This window comes from Microcaecilia unicolor, unplaced genomic scaffold, assembly GCF_901765095.1.
Source record: "Microcaecilia unicolor unplaced genomic scaffold, aMicUni1.1, whole genome shotgun sequence".
Taxonomy (NCBI): domain Eukaryota; kingdom Metazoa; phylum Chordata; class Amphibia; order Gymnophiona; family Siphonopidae; genus Microcaecilia; species Microcaecilia unicolor.
This window is the reverse complement of record NW_021963332.1, coordinates 33,861-54,473: the sequence shown is the minus strand read 5'-3', so window position 1 is coordinate 54,473 and position 20,613 is coordinate 33,861. Positions and strand designations below refer to the sequence as shown.

Here is a 20,613-nt window from a genome sequence, read left to right as displayed (position 1 = left end):
AATTTAAACAAAAAAAAAAAAAAAGGAAAAGGATCTGGGGAGAAGAGGGCGGGCAGTGTAGCGATCGTTTTTGGGGGGGAGCGGCGCGGTGCCAATGGGGGGGTGGTGGTGGCGCGGTGCCAACGGGGGGGGGGGGGGCGCCGGAGGCGCCAACTGCAGGGGGACGCCGGAGACCCTAGGCACGGCCCTGAACGCAGGAAGCCTGTAAGAAACCTTCAGCTACACAGTGTTAAGTGGACTTCAGGTACACATCTCAGCGTTACCTCCTTTTACTACATTCTCTGGCAACAAATTCCAGAGTTTAATTTGAAAGCATTTGAAAAATAACAAATCTATGTGCTCTGTCACTATTCTCCCTGCAGGAAAACCTCTTCCTATGCACCTCTTCCTCTTTTTGTTATCCAGAGGATTTGTGTATCTTGCTTCTCCCTGACTTCCAATGACTTCTCTGCATCTCCAGACACTTTTCTCAGTGCTTACTTGGTACTGAGAGGAGTTTGGAAGGGCAGATGTTATAGACAGTTGTGCAAATTTACCCGATGGTTCTCTGCATTCTCACTTTAGAATTTTGATCCCTGTTAAGGCAAGTGTCAAGAGCCACAAGGGCTTAGCTCAGGGCCACATCAGACAGCGATTCTAGCTCACCCTGGGGAAGGAGCTTCATGAGGTCTGAGGCTGCCACTCCGGTCTCTCCGTACAGGTGCCGGCTCCAGTGTGGGTAAACCTGTGGCCGATGTAGTAGTTGTCCATGTGGATGAAACTCGTCGTAAGAGGCCTGGGGGAAGACTTCTCCTGAGGCGCTGAGGAGAGAGGAGAGGAAGAGATCAGATATTCCCTTATTACTCAGAAAGATGCAACATATCATTTACTGCACAATATTTTAAGTCAAGAGTTGAAAACTGGACTGTCTCAGCAAGCTATTGCCGGAAGGAATGACAAGTAAATGGTAATGTGGAGTCTGTTTAATTCTGTTTTTCTTTAAGCTGTATTTGGAAATAGATCAGTCCTCAGTGGCCGCTCAAGGTGAGTCACATTCACGTGCAGAAGTTATTTCTCTGTCCACGGAGGGCTCACAGTTTATGTTTGTTTCTGAGGCATTGGTGGGTTAAGTGACTTACCAAAGATCACAAGAACTGGGTAGCGGGATTTGAACCCTGGCATCCCTGGTTCTCAGACTGTGGCTCTAACAGCTGTTCCTCCACATCCTCATGGTATTCACCCACTGGATTCATATCGCTAAAGTATGTGCTGTTTGTTGTTTAGTTTCATTTCAATGTTATGTTAATGTCTTATGAGATTATGGGGCTCATTTTTTAAACAGAAAATATCCAAAAAGCAGCACAAGGTGGCAGATGGATGCTTTTTTTTGCCAAAACATCCAAATCACTATTTTCAAAACCCATTTTTAAGACGTTTTTCTATGCAAAAGTTGAGTACAGTAGGTTTTTGATGGGTTTTGGAGGACTGACCATACAATATAAGGAGGTAACAGTGAGATATGTACCTGAAGTTCACTGCATTGCCCCCTAGAGTGCCCCACTGCTCTGCTGGAATGTCTGTGGGTCAGTCTACTAAGAATGCTTGTTGGTCACCCAGACATCCCAATGGCTTGTTTTTGTGCATTTTCCCCTTGGACATAAAAAAAAAATTGTCCAAAAAGATAGACGCACTGAACACAAAAACATCCAGCAAATAGCCGTTTTCAAAAGAAAAAGATAAGACGTTTTCTGGTTCAAAAATCGCTATGTTCGCCACTTGATTTTTGGATGCTTTCAACAAAACGTTCTCAATAGAAATCAAACAAAATAAAACATGGAAAAGAAAATGATACCTTTTTTATTGGACATAACTTAATACATTTCTTGATTAGCTTTCGAAGGTTGCCCTTCTTCGTCAGATCGGAAATAAGCAAATGTGCTAGCTGACAGTGTATATAAGTGAAAACATTCAAGCATTACTATGACAGTCTGACAGGGTGGGAGGAGGGGGGGGTGGGTCGGAGGTGTGCATGGGGACATCAAAGCATATCATTGATATTCTAACAGGATGGGTGTGGATAGGTGAGGGGTGGGGTGATTAACAGAGACATACAGCTTTATGGTTTATAATGGGCTAGGAACCCCAGATCCTTGTTAAGTCCTTTCTGTTGGGTGTTAAAATATTCAATCATTCTGACTTCAAAGGTCTTACGTTCTTGTATGGTTTTCCGATCTGACGAAGAAGGGCAACCTTCGAAAGCTAATCAGGAAATGTATTAAGTTATGTCCAATAAAAAAGGTATCATTTTCTTTTCCATGTTTTATTTTGTTTGATTTCTATTGATAACCTTAAGAGTGGACTAACACGGCTACCACACTCCTCAACAAAACGTTCAAAATCAGATTTAGACATGATATTGAAAATGCCCCTCCACATATGTTTGATTGTTACTTGCCTAGATCATTGGATAGAATGGGATATACATTTTTCACATAGATAATAATTAATAAATATCTAGATCATCACCAGGCTGCTTACAAAGCTGGAAAGAGTAATTACTAATTTATACTATGACTTTTTTTCTATATAACAAACTGTAATAGGGGATTATACTCTATTTTGGGATTTAAATGTTATCAACTAATCAAATTATTATTATTATTATTAATATCATTATTATATGGATTACTTTCAGTTACTTTTCCCTATAACATCCTCTGTTGAGGATGTGGATATATTTGTGAAATTAAGGACTATACCCAGATTGCTTCTTTTGAAAATTGTCAAGACGATGATTCAAGTTACGGAATAAAGAACTAATTTCTCTCTGTGTGTTCAGTGTATAAAGTAAGAGGCATCAAAGCCACAGGGTCTCTGGTTGCTTAATGTGTTAATCTTTTACCAGATTCACAAGGCTATACCATCAACAACCAGACCCAGTGTTTCTAAGTGGTTTGAGGAAGATAAACTGGCTAATTTTTAGCTGAATCTAACAACCTAGATTTTCGGTTGAAAAATCTAGCAAGTGAAAACTTGACCAGCTAGACTTGGTGCACCTACAGAAGGATTTCCTATCACTAACCGGCTAAGTTGCCTCTAAGAAAAAAACATCATCACCTTTCAAATTAAAAAAGCTATGTTGTCTCTCGTGCACAGCTCATTTCATTCCCTCTCTCCCTTCTTATTATTTGAAAAATGTCTCCGTGGAAGCGAGATTTCTTCCTCACTCCCTGCTTTCCATATAAGGAGAGTGCCGCTAGGTATCCTTCTCCTCTGCTTCCTGCCCAAAGAAAGATAAAGTCTTCCTTCCACTTAGCTCCTTCCAGCACCCACCTTTCCCATGTGCAACCACTGTACCTACCCAGGGAACAGAAAGTCTCCTTTCGTTGGATAAGAGCACTACCTACATCAGAGGAATGGAACATTTACTAGATAAAAATAAAATGTACCTTGGGAATGGTCATCTTTTCTCCTCTCTCTGGGCATTCCTCTGAGTCCGAGCAGGCGTATTTCTCATTAAAGGACCCCAGTTGATTTATCCTAGGCTTGTGGATAGGCTGGAAGGTTAACTGTGTGCTCAGTAGGTTGCTTACTGCCCTCAAGGTCGTGCATACATTCGTGGGCAGTGAGGGATCGGCAAGGAGGTCTGTAATAAGTCCATGAGCTTCTCCCATAACAGCAATATCAACAGCGACACTGGTCCCCAATGACTACAAGAGAAATGATAAGTTAAGAACATAAGACGTACTACACTGGGTCAGAGCAACGATCCATTGAGTCTCCAACAGAGGCTAGGCCAGACCACTAGGAAGCACCCAACAGATCCTAATGGGAAATCCCAGTCATGTTCTTCTCCCAAGACTTTAATGCATGTAGTGACTGACTATCCACTCACTCTGCATCTGCACACCAAGACCAGTTCCTCATAACTTATTCAACTGTACATATAATCAGTTCATTTCCTTTGTAACTGTCTACTATCCATCTTGGTTATGTGTCTTATGTGCCTGAACTGTACTTGCCTTCTTGACTGCTTGTTAACATGTTTATTTGTAATGTACATACATCATATCTATGGTATTTTAATGTTCTAATGTGTTGCTTATTAGGTGTTTCATTGGTATTATGCTGACATCATATCATGTCTGTTATTTGAATGTTTTTTTCATGCTGTTTTTTATGGTATCATTTGTATTCTGTTGACATTTGTCACACTTCTGTTATATGAATGATCCACTGTGCTGTTTTCATACTGTATCAATGCCATTGCTATTACTGGGATTTAATTTACCTTTCTCCAAGTTTACCTCATTTATTGTACTTTATGATAACATTTGATCATTTTACTATTATTATGCTGTTAACGCAGTGTAAATTGTTTATATCAAATTATACTTGTTCAGCATAGCCTTTGGTAAATTTTATTTATTTTATTTATTTGTAGCATTTGTATCTCACATTTTCCCAACAATTTGCAGGCTCAATGTGGTTTACATTTGCCGTAATGGCGGTTGTCATTTCCGGGAAACAGAATTACAAACGGTAATGTGTTAAGTTGCATACATACATAGTAACATACATGTAACATAACATACGTTAACAGATCATGGTATAGATATATATCATGTGCATATATATGTGAAGGAAGAATAAATTATGGTAATACATGAACGTTCCTGAGTACGAAATTGGGTTGTAACATTCTTTAGGTCATCGACTATAGAGAGACCATATTCGACATAGAGATTGAAGTGGTTATGCTTATTCATTAGTGGTAAGGAGGTTGATCAGTCAAGTGATAAGATTTCAATTATGTCTATGTCGTGTAAAGTCTTATTTTTTGGTGTTTAAGATGGGTGTTTATGGTCTGCCTTCTTGAACAGATCTGTTTTCAGTAGCCTTCGGAAGATAGTTAGGTCTTGCGTTATTTTTATGGCCTTCGGTAGTGCGTTCCATAGCTGCGTGCAGATGTATGAGAAACTGGTCGCGTATGTGGATTTATATTTTAGTCCTTTGCAGTTAGGGTACTGGAGATTGAGGAATGTGCGTGCTGATCTCTTTGCATTCCTGGTAGGCAAGTCTATAAGGTCTGACATACAGGTCGGGGCTTCCCCGTGAACCATTTTGTGGACCAGGGTGCAAACTTTGAACGCAATTCATTCTTTTAGTGGGAGCCAGTGTAGTTTCTCTCTTAGGGGTTTGGCGCTTTCGTATTTCGCTTCCCCAAATATGAGCCTGGCTGCTGTATTTTGAGCAGTTTGAAGCTTCTTAATGATTTGTTCTTTACATCCAGCATAAATGGCATTGCAGTAGTCTAGATGGCTTACCACCATTGATTGTACTAGGCTGCGGAATATTTCCCTTGGTAAGAAAGGTTTGATTCTTTTAAGTTTCCACATTGAGTAGAACATTTTTTTTTGCTGTGTGAGATTTCGGTCGATTGTAACTCCCAGAATTTTTAAGCTGTCTGAGAAAGGCAATTGGTTGATTAATGAATAAATAAATAAATAAACAAAACATAGGTAGGTTCCTCACCCCCAGAAACAGAAGATGGAGCAAACTGTTTGGATACACTGTGGCTGGAGCTGTCCTCTAGAAATTTAAATGTGGCTATGTTAGTGAAATTCTATTGTATAATTATGTATGCATTGAAAAAATACTTTATGGAAATTGTTTTACTCTATTAGTCAATTACATATTATGCCTCCTGGCTCTAGTCACTATTTGAAGCAATGAACTGCTGTTTCCTATCAACCTATTCCAGCTCATTCATAATAATTTGTATAGATCTCTGCCGTATCCCCCCCTCAATCATCTTTTCTCCAAGCTGAAAACCTGACTGGCTAGGTGTCCTCCAAGGGCTGGATTGAGAACCCCTGGTTTAATTAGGTGATAAGAGACGCTTCATCCAATGGCATAAATATCAAAAGTGGATGTCATTAGTAAAAGTAAATATGTCCTTGGAAACTGCTGGTACAGAATTATCTCTGCTCTGACTACCTGCAGAACTGGATTTTGTAAATATTTTTCTGCTTCTGTGAACAAACAGGCGACAGCCATGGCCAGAAGGATGCTAGGCTGCGTAGAAAGGGGGCATAACCAGCAGAAGAAAGGAGGTGTTGATGCCCCTCTACAAGTAGTTGGTGAGGCCCCACTTGGAGTATTGTGTTCAGTTTTGGAGGCCGTATCTTGCTAAAGATGTAAAAAGACTGGAAGCAGTGCAAAGAAAAGCTATGAAAATGGTATGGGATTTGCGTTTGCAAACCGTACGAGGAGAGGCTTGCTGACCTGAACATGTATATCTTGGAGGAAAGGAGAAACAGGGGTGATATGATACAGACGTTCAAATATTTGAAAGGTATTAATCCGCAAACAAACCTTTTCTGGAGACGGGAAGGCAGTAGAACTAGAGGACATGAATTGAGGTTGAAGGGGGGCAGACTCAGGACTAATGTCAGGAAGTATTTTTTCACAGAGAGCGTGGTGGACATGTGGAATGCCCTCCTGCAGGAGGTGGTAGAGATGAAAACGGTAATGGAATTCAAACATGTGTGGGATCAACACAAAGGAATCCTGTTTAGAAGGAATGGATCTATGGAATCTTAGCAGACATTGGGTGGCGACACCGGTAATTGGAAACAAAATGGGAGCTGGGCAGACTTCTACGTTCTATGCCCTGATCGTGACTTAATAGATAGGGATGGGCTGGAGTGTAAATTTTAAGGGCCTTCGATGTTAGCTTCAGAACTTAGTACAAGAACAGTGCTGGGCAGACTTCTGCGGTCTGTGCCCTGAGAAAGGCAAGGACAAATCAAACTTGGGTATAAAGTATCACATACCATGTAAAATGAGTTTATCTTGTTGGGCAGACTGGATGGACCGTACAGGTCTTTATCTGCCATCATTTACTATGTTACTATGTTTTATTGGAAGTACCAGGTGGGATTTTGCTTGTTTTGACTTCATGGCCCAGGGTTCCTTAGAAAGAGTGTGATAAAAATGTTATCTTGCCAATTCAGTAGGTTCAGACTCCAGAGAATACTATCCATGGAGGGGTTTCACCCCTGACCAGTGAATGTTTCACTGCATCATCTGCTCAACCAAGACTCCGGTAAGAACCAAGTAACCAGAGCAGAGATTAGAACTCACCCACCTAACATCAGCTGTATAATTTTCTTGTTTGGAGCATCCTTGTTTTGGCTGTGGAACAGGACAGTGAGAAGCAAGAATGTTTCCAGCAAGTCCAGAAGAAAGAATTGATGGTGTTGGTGGGCCGGTGGGGACTCTGCTTTCATCTGCTGATAATTCACTTCCCTGTGTAAAAACCACCTACTCAAATACACTAATTCAACACTGCCATAGCAAACCACATCATACTAGACCAGGGGTCTTCAACCCAGTCCTCAGGACACACCTAGCCAGTCAGGTTTTCAGGATACCTACAATGAATATGCATGAGATAAATTTGCATACCATGGAGGTGGGGCATGCAAATCTATCTCATGGTCTGGATTGAGAACCCCTGCAGTAGACAGAAAAACAAATGCACTGAAAAGTATACTTAGATCTGCTGTGTACATCCAGACGAAGTCACAGGCTAGTAAATTACACAGACGGCTGAGCCTCTCTTCAAGCTTGGTAGCTCTCTGGGACTGGCCCAACATTTCCAGTATGAGGTCTGTGATGCAACTGTTTTGAATTGTCTGGGGTCCCCATTCTCCCTTCCTGCTGTGTCTTCCAGAAAGCTCTTTCACTCATCACCTCCTCTATAGCCTCACCCATCACTTGCAACCCTGCTACACCTTCTGCAGCAGTGAAGAGAAGAGAGAAACTGGAAATATGGAACATGATGAGCAGGGTTTCAAGCAATGGGCTGGGGTATGGAGAGGGGTGGAGATGAAGAGAGAAGCTCTTGGAGGCAGGATAAGAAGTGGAGGGAATAAAAGATTCGATGGGACATGGTGACTGGGGACTTTGTGTTGGGTGAAAAAAAGCAATTACAGAGAAAGCAAAAGCTGGGGTTGAGAAAAGGAGAAAGAAATATATAAGCAAGAAAAAAGCAAGGGAAAAGGGAACCTCACTGAGAGAGAAGGTCTGGGATGTAGTGGACAATGATGAAGAGGAAGAGATGATCACGTTTTGAGAGTGCAACTCCTCTCCGTTCAAGACTGCACTGCCTTCCAATCAAAGAACGTATCAATTTCAAAGCCCAGACTTTAATCCACAAGATAATACATGGAGAATCTCCGAACTATATGATAAATCTGGTCGACCTTCCAGCTAGAAACATGCCTGTATCCTCACGAAAGTACCTCAACCTGCACTACCCCAGTTCTAAAGGTCTCAAATACAAAACTTATTTTGGATCCAATTTCTCCTTCCTGGGCAGCCGTCTATGGAACGCTCTCCCTAGACCTATCCGAGCAATCCATGACCACCTACCATTTAGAAAAGCACTAAAAACCCATCTATTCAAACAAGCCTACACAAAAGACCCAGATTAATCTCTTGAACCCATCTACCTTACATATACTGAAGAGAAAACGACATTGACCCAGACTCTATCTCCCACCTTACCTTCCTCTCTCTATCATCTGTCTCTACCTACCTATCCATCCTATTATTATGCATCCTATTATTATGTTATACTTAATTTCTTACTTTACATAACAAAATTCTGTGTTACCTATTACTATGTAAGCCGCATTGAGCCTGCTTTTAGTGGGAAAGTGCGGGATACAAATATAATAAATAAATAAATAAATGATGAGAGGGAAAGAAGGATGACAGAAATGGAAAAAGATGACCAAGGGATTCCTTTTTTTTTTTGGGGGGGGGGAGGGGGAGATGAGAGAAAGAGGACCAGGGATAGCAGGTGATGGAGGAGACCCTAGACTAGGGTTGGGGTAGGGGAACGCATCCAAGGAGATAATGAGGAAGGGGAAGATGAAGATGAATGGAGGTAAGTGCACAAGAGAGGAAGAGGCAGGGGATGAAGGACAGGGAAAGGAGAACAAGCAGAAACGGGACAAAAGAAGAAACAGAAGTGAAACAGAGAACACTAGAGAGGCAGAAACAAAGAGGCATAGAGAGGGGAGGAGAGATGAGCCAGAAATGCCAAATCACAGAGTATATACATGGACCCCACTTGCTACCCTGCTGGTGTCTCGGTGCTGAGACAATACACATGGGTCTAGGACACCTTACTTGGAAACATGGAACACAGTAGGATCTGCCACTGAATATCCAGACATATCCACAACCTTGTTGACAGATCAAATTTGCTTTCGAGCAAAGAAGCTTTTTCTCACCACAGTAAACACAATTAACTGAAAATTGAACTTACTGTCAAGTGTAAACCCCAAACTCTGGACATAAGGTCTTGATGGAGACTATATAGGGGCTCATTTTCAAAGCACTTAGATTTACAAAGTTCCATAGGTCACTATGCAACTTCAAAAGTCTAAGTGCTTTGAAAATGTGCCTCTTTATAGGATAAGCCCCCCTCCCCCGATTTCTCAGCATTTATTCTAAGCCTATTTGTAATAAGCTGTGCCAGACAGACTTCTGTGTCCTGAAAATGTAATGACTATTAGTACCAATGCTGCTGAAATGTCTAAACTTGCAAACAGTTAGTCTAACACCTCACCCACCAGTGAAACTAACACAGATTCTGCTTCACAGAAAGCCCCTAAAGCCTTGCTAACCAATATGCAAAATATTATGGCCCAATATTACAAAGGATTTTGCTCATAACTCTGGGTTCCTTTTCCTAAAGCTTAGTATACTAAATGTCACCTGACCACAGGCATAAAACAGCATTTAGCGTACACTAAGCTTAAAAAAAAAGAGCCCTTTTGAGAGTTAAGCTTCTAAGTGAGCCTATTTGAAAATTTAATAGGACTGTCTTCATAAATCTACACTCAAATTTTCACTAAACCCTTAAATTTAGAAGTAGGTGGCAACAGGGATAGATTTAGTGTGGGGCAAATGGTTATGAGCTCAATACTAGGCTGATAAATTATAATCATATATCCAGGCAAATGAAGTTTTGGCTGAAAATAGGGTACAAATTTAGGAGCTCAGTTTTTAAAAAAAAAATCAGGCCCTATAATCTTCTAAAAATCCCCACAACTGTAGTAATATTGCCTGCTCAAAAATTTGATATTGGCCAATAACTTGCAACTTTATCCAGATTGAAATTCAAGTTTTTCTCAAGATCGGGCATTTTTCAATTGTAAAGATAAAGAATTCGGGTCAAATGGCACATTCACCAGTGTACAAAGATCTTTCACCATCTCATTTTTTTGTTTTTTAAAGATTTTACAATCTAAGAAGGACAAAGGTCCAACTGACTAGTAGCCAAATGATAAACAAGATAAATATCTTTCCATATCATCTTCTGTTACAGCTGCAAAAGAGGTGGATCTCTTTAGGATACTGTCATTGTGTCAACCCCTACGAGTCAACAAATAGCGAGCAGCCTGTATCTTAGTCTCAAAATGTTTGGTACAATTCTGACTTCTGGATCCTTCAGCTGTTAAGCCCTTAACCAATTCCAAATAATTCAAATGAAGATTATAGCGAGGAACTAATCACCGTTTCTTAGCATAATACTCTTCCTCTTTATACCTCCCTATTGGAATGAATTTTGCATGTGGCAGCCCAGACTCTTGCTGGCTTCACGTCTCCTGGAAATGTAAATATTTGTACTTTGAATTCTAAAATATCGTTAATACTTTCCTTTTACCAGAGGATGCAATCTGCTTACATTGAAAGATAAAATGCTCAATTCAGACACTGATGTATCCGATATGCCAGTCAGTCTATTCAGTCCAACAAAGCCAGTCGCCCCACTCTCCAGTGGACCCTGCACAGCTGTAATTAGTGATGAGTTTTCTCTTCTCTTCCATCCCCATTCTGAGGGGCTCATGGCACTGGTCTCTCTACCAGGCACAGTCGGAACATGCCATGTCAGTTCCTGTGTCACATGGTTGCACAGTGATATTTTGAAAATTTCCAGCAGGGCAAGAGCTGTCAGTAAACAAGGCACCGGGTCTGTTAGAAGAAATCCTGACCATCTGCAAAATGAAGCATTGCATACAGAAAAGAGAAACAGCCCGGATGTATTTGCAGGGCAGCATGTCCTTAGCACCCTGCATCCCGTAACACAGGTTCCATGGCCTGCCAAAACGAGAGACTCTCTCTGCCTCACCTTCTACCCCACAGCTCTACGTCCATCCAGTTATGCTATGAGATAATTAGGAGGCACAGAGACAGGAAATGGGAACCATTATTCGCAGTACACAGACCCAATCAGGCTGTTACACATAACTGTCATTTCCTTGCAGCTCAGACATAAAAGTTAATCTCATACTTGGGATAACTGTCAGCCAGTAAAGCAATACATGGGAAAAGGAGAAGTACTGCAATATTGCTCTTCAAACATAAGTGTACCTTATCTCATATATTTGCAGGTGCTGATAAGGAAGTGACAGGTTTGCCCTCTCCATCCATTCTAGCACAGCGCTCTTCAGCTCATACCTGTCTGCCCTTTCTAGGCATCTCTCTGTGCCACCTTCTGCCATCCCTGCAGAGCCTCTTCCCTACCCCTCCTCCACACATTCCTGCATGGTCCGCCAACTCATGTCTGCATGCTGCCACCTTGCACAGTCCAGTCACATTTCTTCACTTCCCTCCTCCACCCTTCTCTGTATACCTCCTTCCTTCACCCGTTCTTTCAAACCTCCTTCCCTCACCCATAATTCTTGTACACCTCTTTTCACTTCAGCTAAACAACAGCTCTTATGTCACAGTCTCCTTTGTATTAGGCTGTATCACTAGATACATCCAGAAAACATAATAACTTACCCAAGCCCCCCTCCTACTGTCAGCCCCAGGCCTATGCTCTGGGACAGCACCAGCCCTCCTGTCCTTATGCAGCTTCATCTGGATCTAACGCGACCTGCATGTGAGTTTCCTGCGCTTGTGCTTCCGTGTTTCTTCACATTGAACAGGTGCTTCCAAGTAGGCTTTTTATTGGCCGAGGCAAATGCCAAAAGACTAATGCACATGATGTCACAACATTGTCATGTCCTGTCCGGGGTAGGGATGCTGAGCTGGAACGGGACCCTTTTAATATGGCCTCAGGGTGCTGTTCACCTCTACCTCTGCATACCCCTTTCCCCAACCTTGCATGCCCCTGCCCAACCCCATCCTCTATGACAGTGACAGAGCGATAAAGCTGCGACACAGTGGCATGAGAGCAACACTGCCAGGGAGGTTTTATGATATCTGTTTCTAGAAACTAAATGTGCTTTTGTTTGACTAAAGGTCACATTCAGCACATTATGGCCTATAAACTGTGCAGCCACTGGAGGTTTAACTGGGTGAAACTGCATTAAATCACTGCTTAAAACACCTAAGAAGCATACAGAAGCATGCATCATGGATGAAGACACCACAGGGTCCAGTTGCAAGAATACTCCTTTGGCCTTTGACCTGGGGAAGTGTGCCACTTAATGATGCGGGGCTAGTCCACTGTGCCAATGACAAAGGGGGATAAAATGACCCTAACAAGCCATAAAGTACATCTGGATAAGTGTGAAATAAAAGTGATAATTTATTGGCAGATGAAAGCAGCAGTGCACCTTTGTTAGAAATGGATCACTGCGTTTGCGCTGCTTACGAGTGGTAGGTCTCAGATAATGAGAATGACCCCAGTCTTGTTTTATGTTATTTTTCAATCAATATTCAAAGGCAATTATGCCTACTAATTACCCAGATCATGGTGATATTCAATCACTATCTAGAGAAGTTATACATTTAGATTTTGCCTGCTACATAGCAAACTGGATAATTCAGCACATCACCACATGACCTGTGTATTCAATGCTGCCACCTCAGTGGATATTGGCACTCAGTATACAGACCTAATGTTTAACTTAAGCTGGTGACCATGAAGTATAAATACTTGCCCCTACATTTCGAACTGTGCTATCTGTATGGATGTGATTTTTAAGAGCTCTGTAGCCCTCTGCAGATCAGCGTTTTATATAGATGAATGGGAATGTCTCAGGAACCTGGTACAGGCCAGGCAACAGATCCTGCTTTCAGGCAGATGACAGACTAGAACTCAAAGTCCCTTTAACTAAGTTATTTTTCATGTACTATTTAGAGAAGAAGGGGAATGTAATATTTCTAAAGCAGGAAATGTGGTATAAATGATTGCAAACGTTCATCCATGTAGAGAGAACCCACTGGTGCCACATGGTTACATAGGCTCGTATAGATCATTCACTGGGAACTGTGTAAACACTAAGGGGGGAATTCTCTACAGGTCTCCTAAAGTTAGGCACCATGTTAAGTGCAATTCTAGATCAGCATGATTGTCATTCTAGAACATTACATGCAAGCATTCTGTAACCCATGCACATAAGTGCTAGGCATGCCTCGACCCACCCATGCTCCTCCAAGGTCCACACACCCTTGCAGTTGCAAGCTTTGGGGCCTTTGTGTGTTGGGTGGAGGCAATAAATGGAAGTAATGGTCCTTGGGCACCGGAAACTCATGGTACAACAGTGGATAAAAGGAAAGACAACAAAATCAACTTGCATACGGTGCAAAGGCTGGAAAGTGATCAAGCTTGCATTTCTGACTTTTGGGAGATACTCAACTGGTAGTTAGGAAGGTTTGTGCATAATTGCACTTGAAGTAGCAAATTTGTCCTTTGTATCAGAAATTCTCCTTTCATGCATTAATCAAGCTGGACTCCTTTCACTTTTGATGCACTTCTGGTAATGGCATCAAAAACCACTCCCTGACTCACTTACAACTTTACATCACAACATGACTGATGAGGTAGAGTTGACCGACCCTCTATTATTAAGGTTGCATTGGCTGCCTGCTATGGCCAGTATTTGCTTTGTGCTGCTGTCATGCAAGATAAATTCATGGTATGTCCCTACCTTTGATTTGAGATCTATGTTCTTGGATGACAGCAGGTTAAACATCTTCCTTCCTTCCTTCCTTCCTGATTTTAAATTGATAGTGGTAGTAAAGAAGACAGTGAAAGGACAGGAACATTGATTTGGAAGAGCCTTCCAAAAGAGTTGAACAATTTCTTTTCTAGCATTTATTTATTTAAATTTTATATTCCATACTATGAACAGTGTTCTAGGCACATTCCATCATCAACATAATAAATAAATAATTACTTTGTTTTTGTTTTATTGTATTTTGGTTTGTATTTATTATTACATTGAACTTTTGCTGGTAAAGTGCATTATAAATGTTAGATTACATTAACAAATTATACCCATTGGCCAGAGCATTGTACATGGAAAACCCAGACAGACTGGGTAGGTCAACATATATGTTGTCAGCTAAGGATTAGTTATTACGAAAACCCTATCTGTTTTATACTGGAAAGATCTACAAACGTGGATGAAAATCCCCAACTGAAAGAAAGAGGGTCCTCCCCAGCACACTTCCCCTTGATTGCTAGATTAATGCCAGGTTAGAAGTAGCTAAAAGTGCTTAAAACCTACAGATAAACTGAAAATAATTCCCCAGCCCATATGACTGCTGGTGGTGGCTGAAGAAGTACAGGGCTGGGATCCCTAACCTACACATCATCACAGCTACAGCTCGGATTCTAGAACTTCAGTCAGCCACATCATTAGTTGCTTGAGAGGATGGGAGAATGATGGGGGGAGGGGTTAGGATTGGATTTATAAAAAATGTTGTCACCCTTGTTTATGCACTTGGTCATGTGCTGCATCTTCTGTTTGCAGTGTAAGTGACCTTCAAACATAAAGAGGAAAAGACCTGCATTGACAAAGCCCCTGACTGTCTCCTTCCGGCCCTGCACATCTCTGCGGCTATCAGAACACTGCTGCCTGCAGAGATCCAAAGAGGCACAGACTGAACTGCACTTTTTCATCTTCCGTATGTAAATATTCCATTTTTCTTGCTCAAACCTAAAACAAACAAATTCTAGCCAGAGCAGCCCACTGTGTGCCTTAGCATTTAGAGAAGTGGTTCTCAACCCACACAGATTTTCCAGGATATCCAGAATTAATATGCATGAGCTAAATTAGCATGCACAAAGGCAGGGCATGCAAATTACTAGCTATTCATTCTGGATATCTTGAAAACTGGACTAGCTGGATGTGTTCCGAGGACTGAGTTGACAACCCCTGATTTAGACAGCCCTAAAACAATTCACAGACCTAGCAGAAAGCTACGTTCTGTCTACCTTTCCTGTTCACTGATTTTTGCTGGCACATTCTGAGTAATATGAATATGACACTAGCCTCCAGCATTACCCAGAGCAGTGTTCCATAATTCATTGGAAGCAGAACCCACGAAATGCATCGGAAGTTGAACCTTTACAACAGGGACGGGCTCCCGTAAAGCTGCACAGGTCGGAACTGCATGCTAATTTCTCGTACAGTTCAGAAAATTTAGCATGATTTATTCCAAAGCATTTCTTGCTGCTTCTGAAAAACTTCCACCACAAAACATTGTATAGCCAGACCGTTCAGTGAAAGGAAAATTGGCTCACGGATTTTGCTGGGTCTTTATTTCACAAGGTCTGCACTAGAGAAGTGATACCACTGTGATCTGGTAAAAAAAAAAACCTGCATTTTAATAATCAGAGTGAAAGAGATGAGACATACACAGCTCCCATAAACCTGGGGCTTGAAAATCTACTTTGGGACCCAACAGCCACTCTTTGATATGAAGTAGAAGAAACCCAATGAGTGCACTGGGCTAGAGACAGACAAGGGTGAGGGTAGAACCACTGACTGTACCTGATCGGGGAGGGAAATGGTTTTCCTGCGCCGTTTCATGCAATGCAGAGATGGACAGCTGACAATTTCCCAGTTGTGCATCAGCGTCTCCAGACGGGTTATCTAAAAGCTAAGCCGCAGCTCCATTGCTCCATAGTTAATGCTGCTTTGCTTAAACCCTGGGCCTGCCGCCGGCTGCACTTTACCACAGGTCTTCCTTATAAATCTCTTGGTACACAATGAGAGAAAGCACAGGGGGCAGCTTTACCTCAGAGCTCGACACGACAGGGAAATGCTCAGGCTGAAATGAACTGTTGCTTGGCAACAGTGGGGTAAAAGTACAACTCCTGAACAATAGATTCAATTCATGGCTTTTTTTTATTTAAAGTACATTAAAATATAAATTAATACTGAGGATGGTTTCTCACTTAAGAGTAACCCTCTCCGTCATGGCTCAAGGACAGCTCAGTGGTGCAGAGAAATGGAATTCACTTCAGTACATTCTAGGCAGCTTAAACTGTTACTGTAAAAATCTTGTGTCTAAAATTCACCATCTCCACTGAGACCTTCACGCGTCTAGAGCCTCCCAATGGAGAGCCTAGTGGTTAATGCAGTGCACTGTAAAGCAAGGGACACGGTTCAAACCCCCACTATAATGCTTTGGGTTTCTACAGGTACTTGTGACCCAGAGTGGAGGAGTAGGCCCAATGGCTAGTGCAGAAGGCTTTGATCATGGTGATCTGGGTTCAATTCCCACTACAGCTCCTTGTGAATCTGGGCAAGTCACTTAACCCTCCTTTGCCCCGGTCCAAAATAAGTACCTGAATTTATGTAAACCGCTTTGAATATAGTTGCAAAAACCTCAGAAAGGCGGTATATCAAGTCCCATTACCAAGATTCCATGCACAATTTCAAAGAGTAACAACATTCCAGATAGAACCCCAAAGAATAGCAAGATTCTGGAATCCTGAGTGGCAAGATTCCAAGCAGAATCTCAAAGAGTAGCAACATTCCATGTAGAACCCCAAAGAATAGCAAGATTCCGGAATCCCAAAAAGGAAGGAATGGAGGAGTAGCCTAGTGGTTAGTGCAGAAGACTTTGATCCTGGGGAACTGGGTTCCATTCCCACTGCAGCTCCTTGTGACTCTGGGCAAGTCACTTAACCCTCCATTGCTGCAGGTACCAAAACTTAGATTGTTAGCTCTCTAGGGATAGAGAAAGTACCTGTATATAATGTGTATAGCACTGTGTAAGTCTTGTAGCACTACAGAAACGATTAGTAGTAGGATTGGTCACTGCTGGAAACAGCATACTGAGCTAGATGGACCATTGGCTGTTCTTATGTAGATTGTATCAGAATCTCTGAGGGACAGGAAGAGATTGTGCTGTTTGTTGGTATGGATGGAGAGACTGGAGAAGCTTTATAGTCTTTATCCACCATCATTTTCAAACGTTGCAATCGGCATGTCATTTGACTCTGTGCTGGCTCCTATTGGGATATCGGCACTGAATATCCAGAATAACAGGCAGAGCTGCATTATCCTTATAGGGGACAATTATATATGGGAGCTAAAAGTTACACACCAAAATTCTGTGCACCCAGATTCCATTACAGAATAGAGCGCAAGTTGATGTTTGTGTGCCAACATTTAGGTGGTATCACTTACGCCATGTAAAAGGCAGATGTAAATATTAGCGCCCACATGTCCCTGTTCAATTGACTTTTACATTAAGTCTGTGAAAAATCCACTATAAAAAGATTTCATTAGCTCACTGGGAATTCTGAACATTAGATGTAGAAATAAGAGGCTGATTCCAGCTTATTTCACAAGACTTCAGAAATAACCAGAGTAAAGCAAACTAGCAAATAGGTCCTTAGCACACGAGACCCTGAAAATTATCTAAGGAAAAGTAGATCATTATGAGATGAGAACCACTTATATTTTGATTTTTTTTTCATCTGTTTTTTACATTTCTCAAAGAAAAACTTCAGATGACTTTGATCATGTCTTCTATCTTCTAGGTGTATTAAACCAGGTCATGGCTTTACTTTATGAGATCTCCATTCAAGAAACTGTGGGAACCTGTAAAATAAAATAGGCATGGAAACACAAACGCAAACATAGAACACAAACGCAAACACAAAAAAACATAAACACAAATGCAAAGAAAAACACAAACACAAACACAATCACAATTGCAAATGCAAACGCAAACGCAAACATGGAGAGGGTGGTGGATATGTGGAATGCCCTCCCACGGGAGGTGGTGGAGATGAAAGCGGTAATGGAATTCAAACATGCATGGGATAAACATAAAGGAATCCTGTTTAAAAGGAATGGATCCATGGAATTTTCGTGGAGATTGGGTGGCAACACTGGTAATTGGGAATCAAAACCAGTGCTGGGCAGACTTCTACGGTCTGTGCCCTAATCATGAATGAAAATATATGGACAGGTTGGAGTGTAAATTTTAAGGGGCTTTGACATTAGCTTCAGAACTTTAAGTACAAGAACTGTGCTGGACAGACTTCTATGGTCTACGCCCTGATCGTAACTGGATAAGGATGGGCTTGAGTGTAAATTTTAAGGGGCTTCAACGTTAGCTTCAGATCTTTTAGTACAAGAAGAGTGCTGGGTAGACTTCTGCGGTCTGTGCCCTGAGAATGGCAAGGACAAATCAAACTTGGGTATAAAGTATCACATACCATGTAAAATGAGTTTATCTTGTTGGGCAGACTGGATGGACGTACAGGTCTTTATCTGCCGTAATTTACTATGTTACTCTTTGGGGTTCTACATGGAATATTGTTACTAATTGGGATTCTGGAATCTTGTAACTCTTTAGGATTCCAGAATCTTCAGAACTTTTAGTACAAGAACAGTGTTGGGCAGACTTCTACGGTCTGTGCCCTGAGAATGGCAAGGACTAATCAAACTCAGGTATAAAGTATCACATACTATGTAAATGAGTTTATCTTGTTGGGCAGACTGGATGGACTGTACAGGTCTTTATCTGCCATCATTTACTATGTTACTCTTTGGCAGTGGCGTAGGAAGGGGGGGGCGGTCCGCCCCGGGTGCACGCCGCGGGGGGGGGGGGGGGTGTCGGCTCTGCTGGTTCACTGCTTTCTCTGCCCCGGAACAGGTTACTTCCTGTTCTGGGGCAGAGAGAGCAGGGAACCAGCGGAGCCGACGCAGCTCCCAGCGACGTGCACTCGGGGCGGAGCGGCCCTCCCGCCCGCCCTCTTTGGTAAGAATGCGCTCTGTGTGGGGGGGGGGGGTGCGCAGCGGCGAACCGCCCCAGGTGTCAGCCGCCCTCGCTACAGCACTGCTCTTTAGGGTTCTACATGGAATGTTGCTACTAATTGAGATTCCAGAATCTTGTAACTCTTTAGGATTCCTGAATCATCAGAACTTCTAGTACAGGAACAGTGCTGGTCTGTGCCCTGAGAAAGGCAAGCACAAATCAAACTCAGGTATAAAGTATCACATACCATGTAAAAGGAGTTTATCTTGTTGGGCAGACTGGATGGACCGTACAGGTCTTTATGTGCCGTCATTTACTATGTTACTATATTACTGTTGGGCATGCTCAATCGCAACCACAAGGCCTTTCAAAATAGTACACAATGGGTGATGCTGACATGCCTGTTCCCGGTAACCTTTCGGTACTGCATTCACAGCTCTCTCTGAATGATGTCAGCTAAACTGCTCTAATCTGCTGATAAAACATTGATGGTTAAACACTGCAGTCCCAGGAGGGCTGGGCCAGGTGCTGCTTTTCCTGTCACCCCCCTGCACGCTTACAGGACACACTTCTCCATGTGCCTTTCTATGAATCCTCTTCCCCAACCAATTGGTTACACTGTCTAAGACGTCAACCAGGTCAGCAGTCTTCTCCAATGAGCTGTCTCCATCAGCCTGAGATCACGACAATGCAGTCAACTTGGGTGGTTTTGCAAATGAAGCAGTCCAAGTGAAAAGGCACACCAAACTTGCAAAAACATTAAAAGTCACTGAAAACAGAAGAATGGCTTCCTGGCAGGGCTCCATGTTGGGCACAATTTTGTGTAACCAGGTAGTCACACAAAGCAAGACTCAATGTAGGCCCCTTTCTAAGGAGACAGCTGCAAGTGTCTGTTTCTCTGTTGAAAGCAGCATATTACAACTGATATCTGATTTCCACAACTAAAACAGATTGATGCAGTTCCAAGACTAAATGCCTTCAGTTGAACATGTAGACTGTACAGAGAGCCTTTCGTTTACTCAAGGACGACGGAAAGCAAGCTGTTTCTGCTTTTCCTCAGTGGACGGTTACTCAGAGCCTCTCTTGCTGCTCAGCTGCTCTTCTCCAATTCTCTAGCACATCCACTTGAGGAGACAGCCCTGGAGAGGGAAGATGTTATTTTTTTACATCTCTTCAGATGAGGAGGAAAAGAACCTGCTTCCTCTCTTCTGCTGCCAGCTCTGAATGATGTTTCTCCTGCTCTATCACACAAATGCAAATGTAGAACACAAACGCAAGCACAAATGCAAAGAAAAACACAATCACAAATGCAAACGCAAACATGGAGAGGGTGGTGGATATGTGGGATGCCCTCCCGCGGGAGGTGGTGGAGATGAAAACGGTAATGGAATTCAAACATGTTGGCAGAACTCTGTCATACACTGTCCTTATGCGATGGACACTCCATCCTTCATCCTACTTTTGTGGCAGGGATGCAGCTCTTCGCAGAACTGATGCATTTAGAGTAAAGTGTTAGGCACTCAGTAATACATGGAAATTATAAGAAGAACACAGAGGCTGGCGACCCGTTACAGACTAGGAATTATT

At 42.2% G+C, this 20,613-nt stretch overlaps 1 protein-coding gene across 3 annotated transcripts in view; it reads right to left on the bottom strand.

The window, feature by feature from the left end:
• LOC115459201 (cGMP-inhibited 3',5'-cyclic phosphodiesterase A-like) overlaps positions 1-20,613 on the bottom strand; it is a 68,159-nt gene that overhangs the window by 35,948 nt on the left and 11,598 nt on the right. For 2 of the 3 annotated variants that reach the window (XM_030189062.1, XM_030189064.1), the window contains exons 2-3: positions 3,429-3,689; positions 646-800 (exon numbers count right to left, since the gene is read on the bottom strand). In XM_030189062.1, coding sequence (XP_030044922.1) covers positions 646-800; positions 3,429-3,689 — 416 coding nt within the window. Of the gene's footprint in view, positions 1-645; positions 801-3,428; positions 3,690-15,797; positions 15,856-20,613 lie in introns of those variants that run through there. The other variant, XM_030189063.1, reaches the window with a different exon arrangement.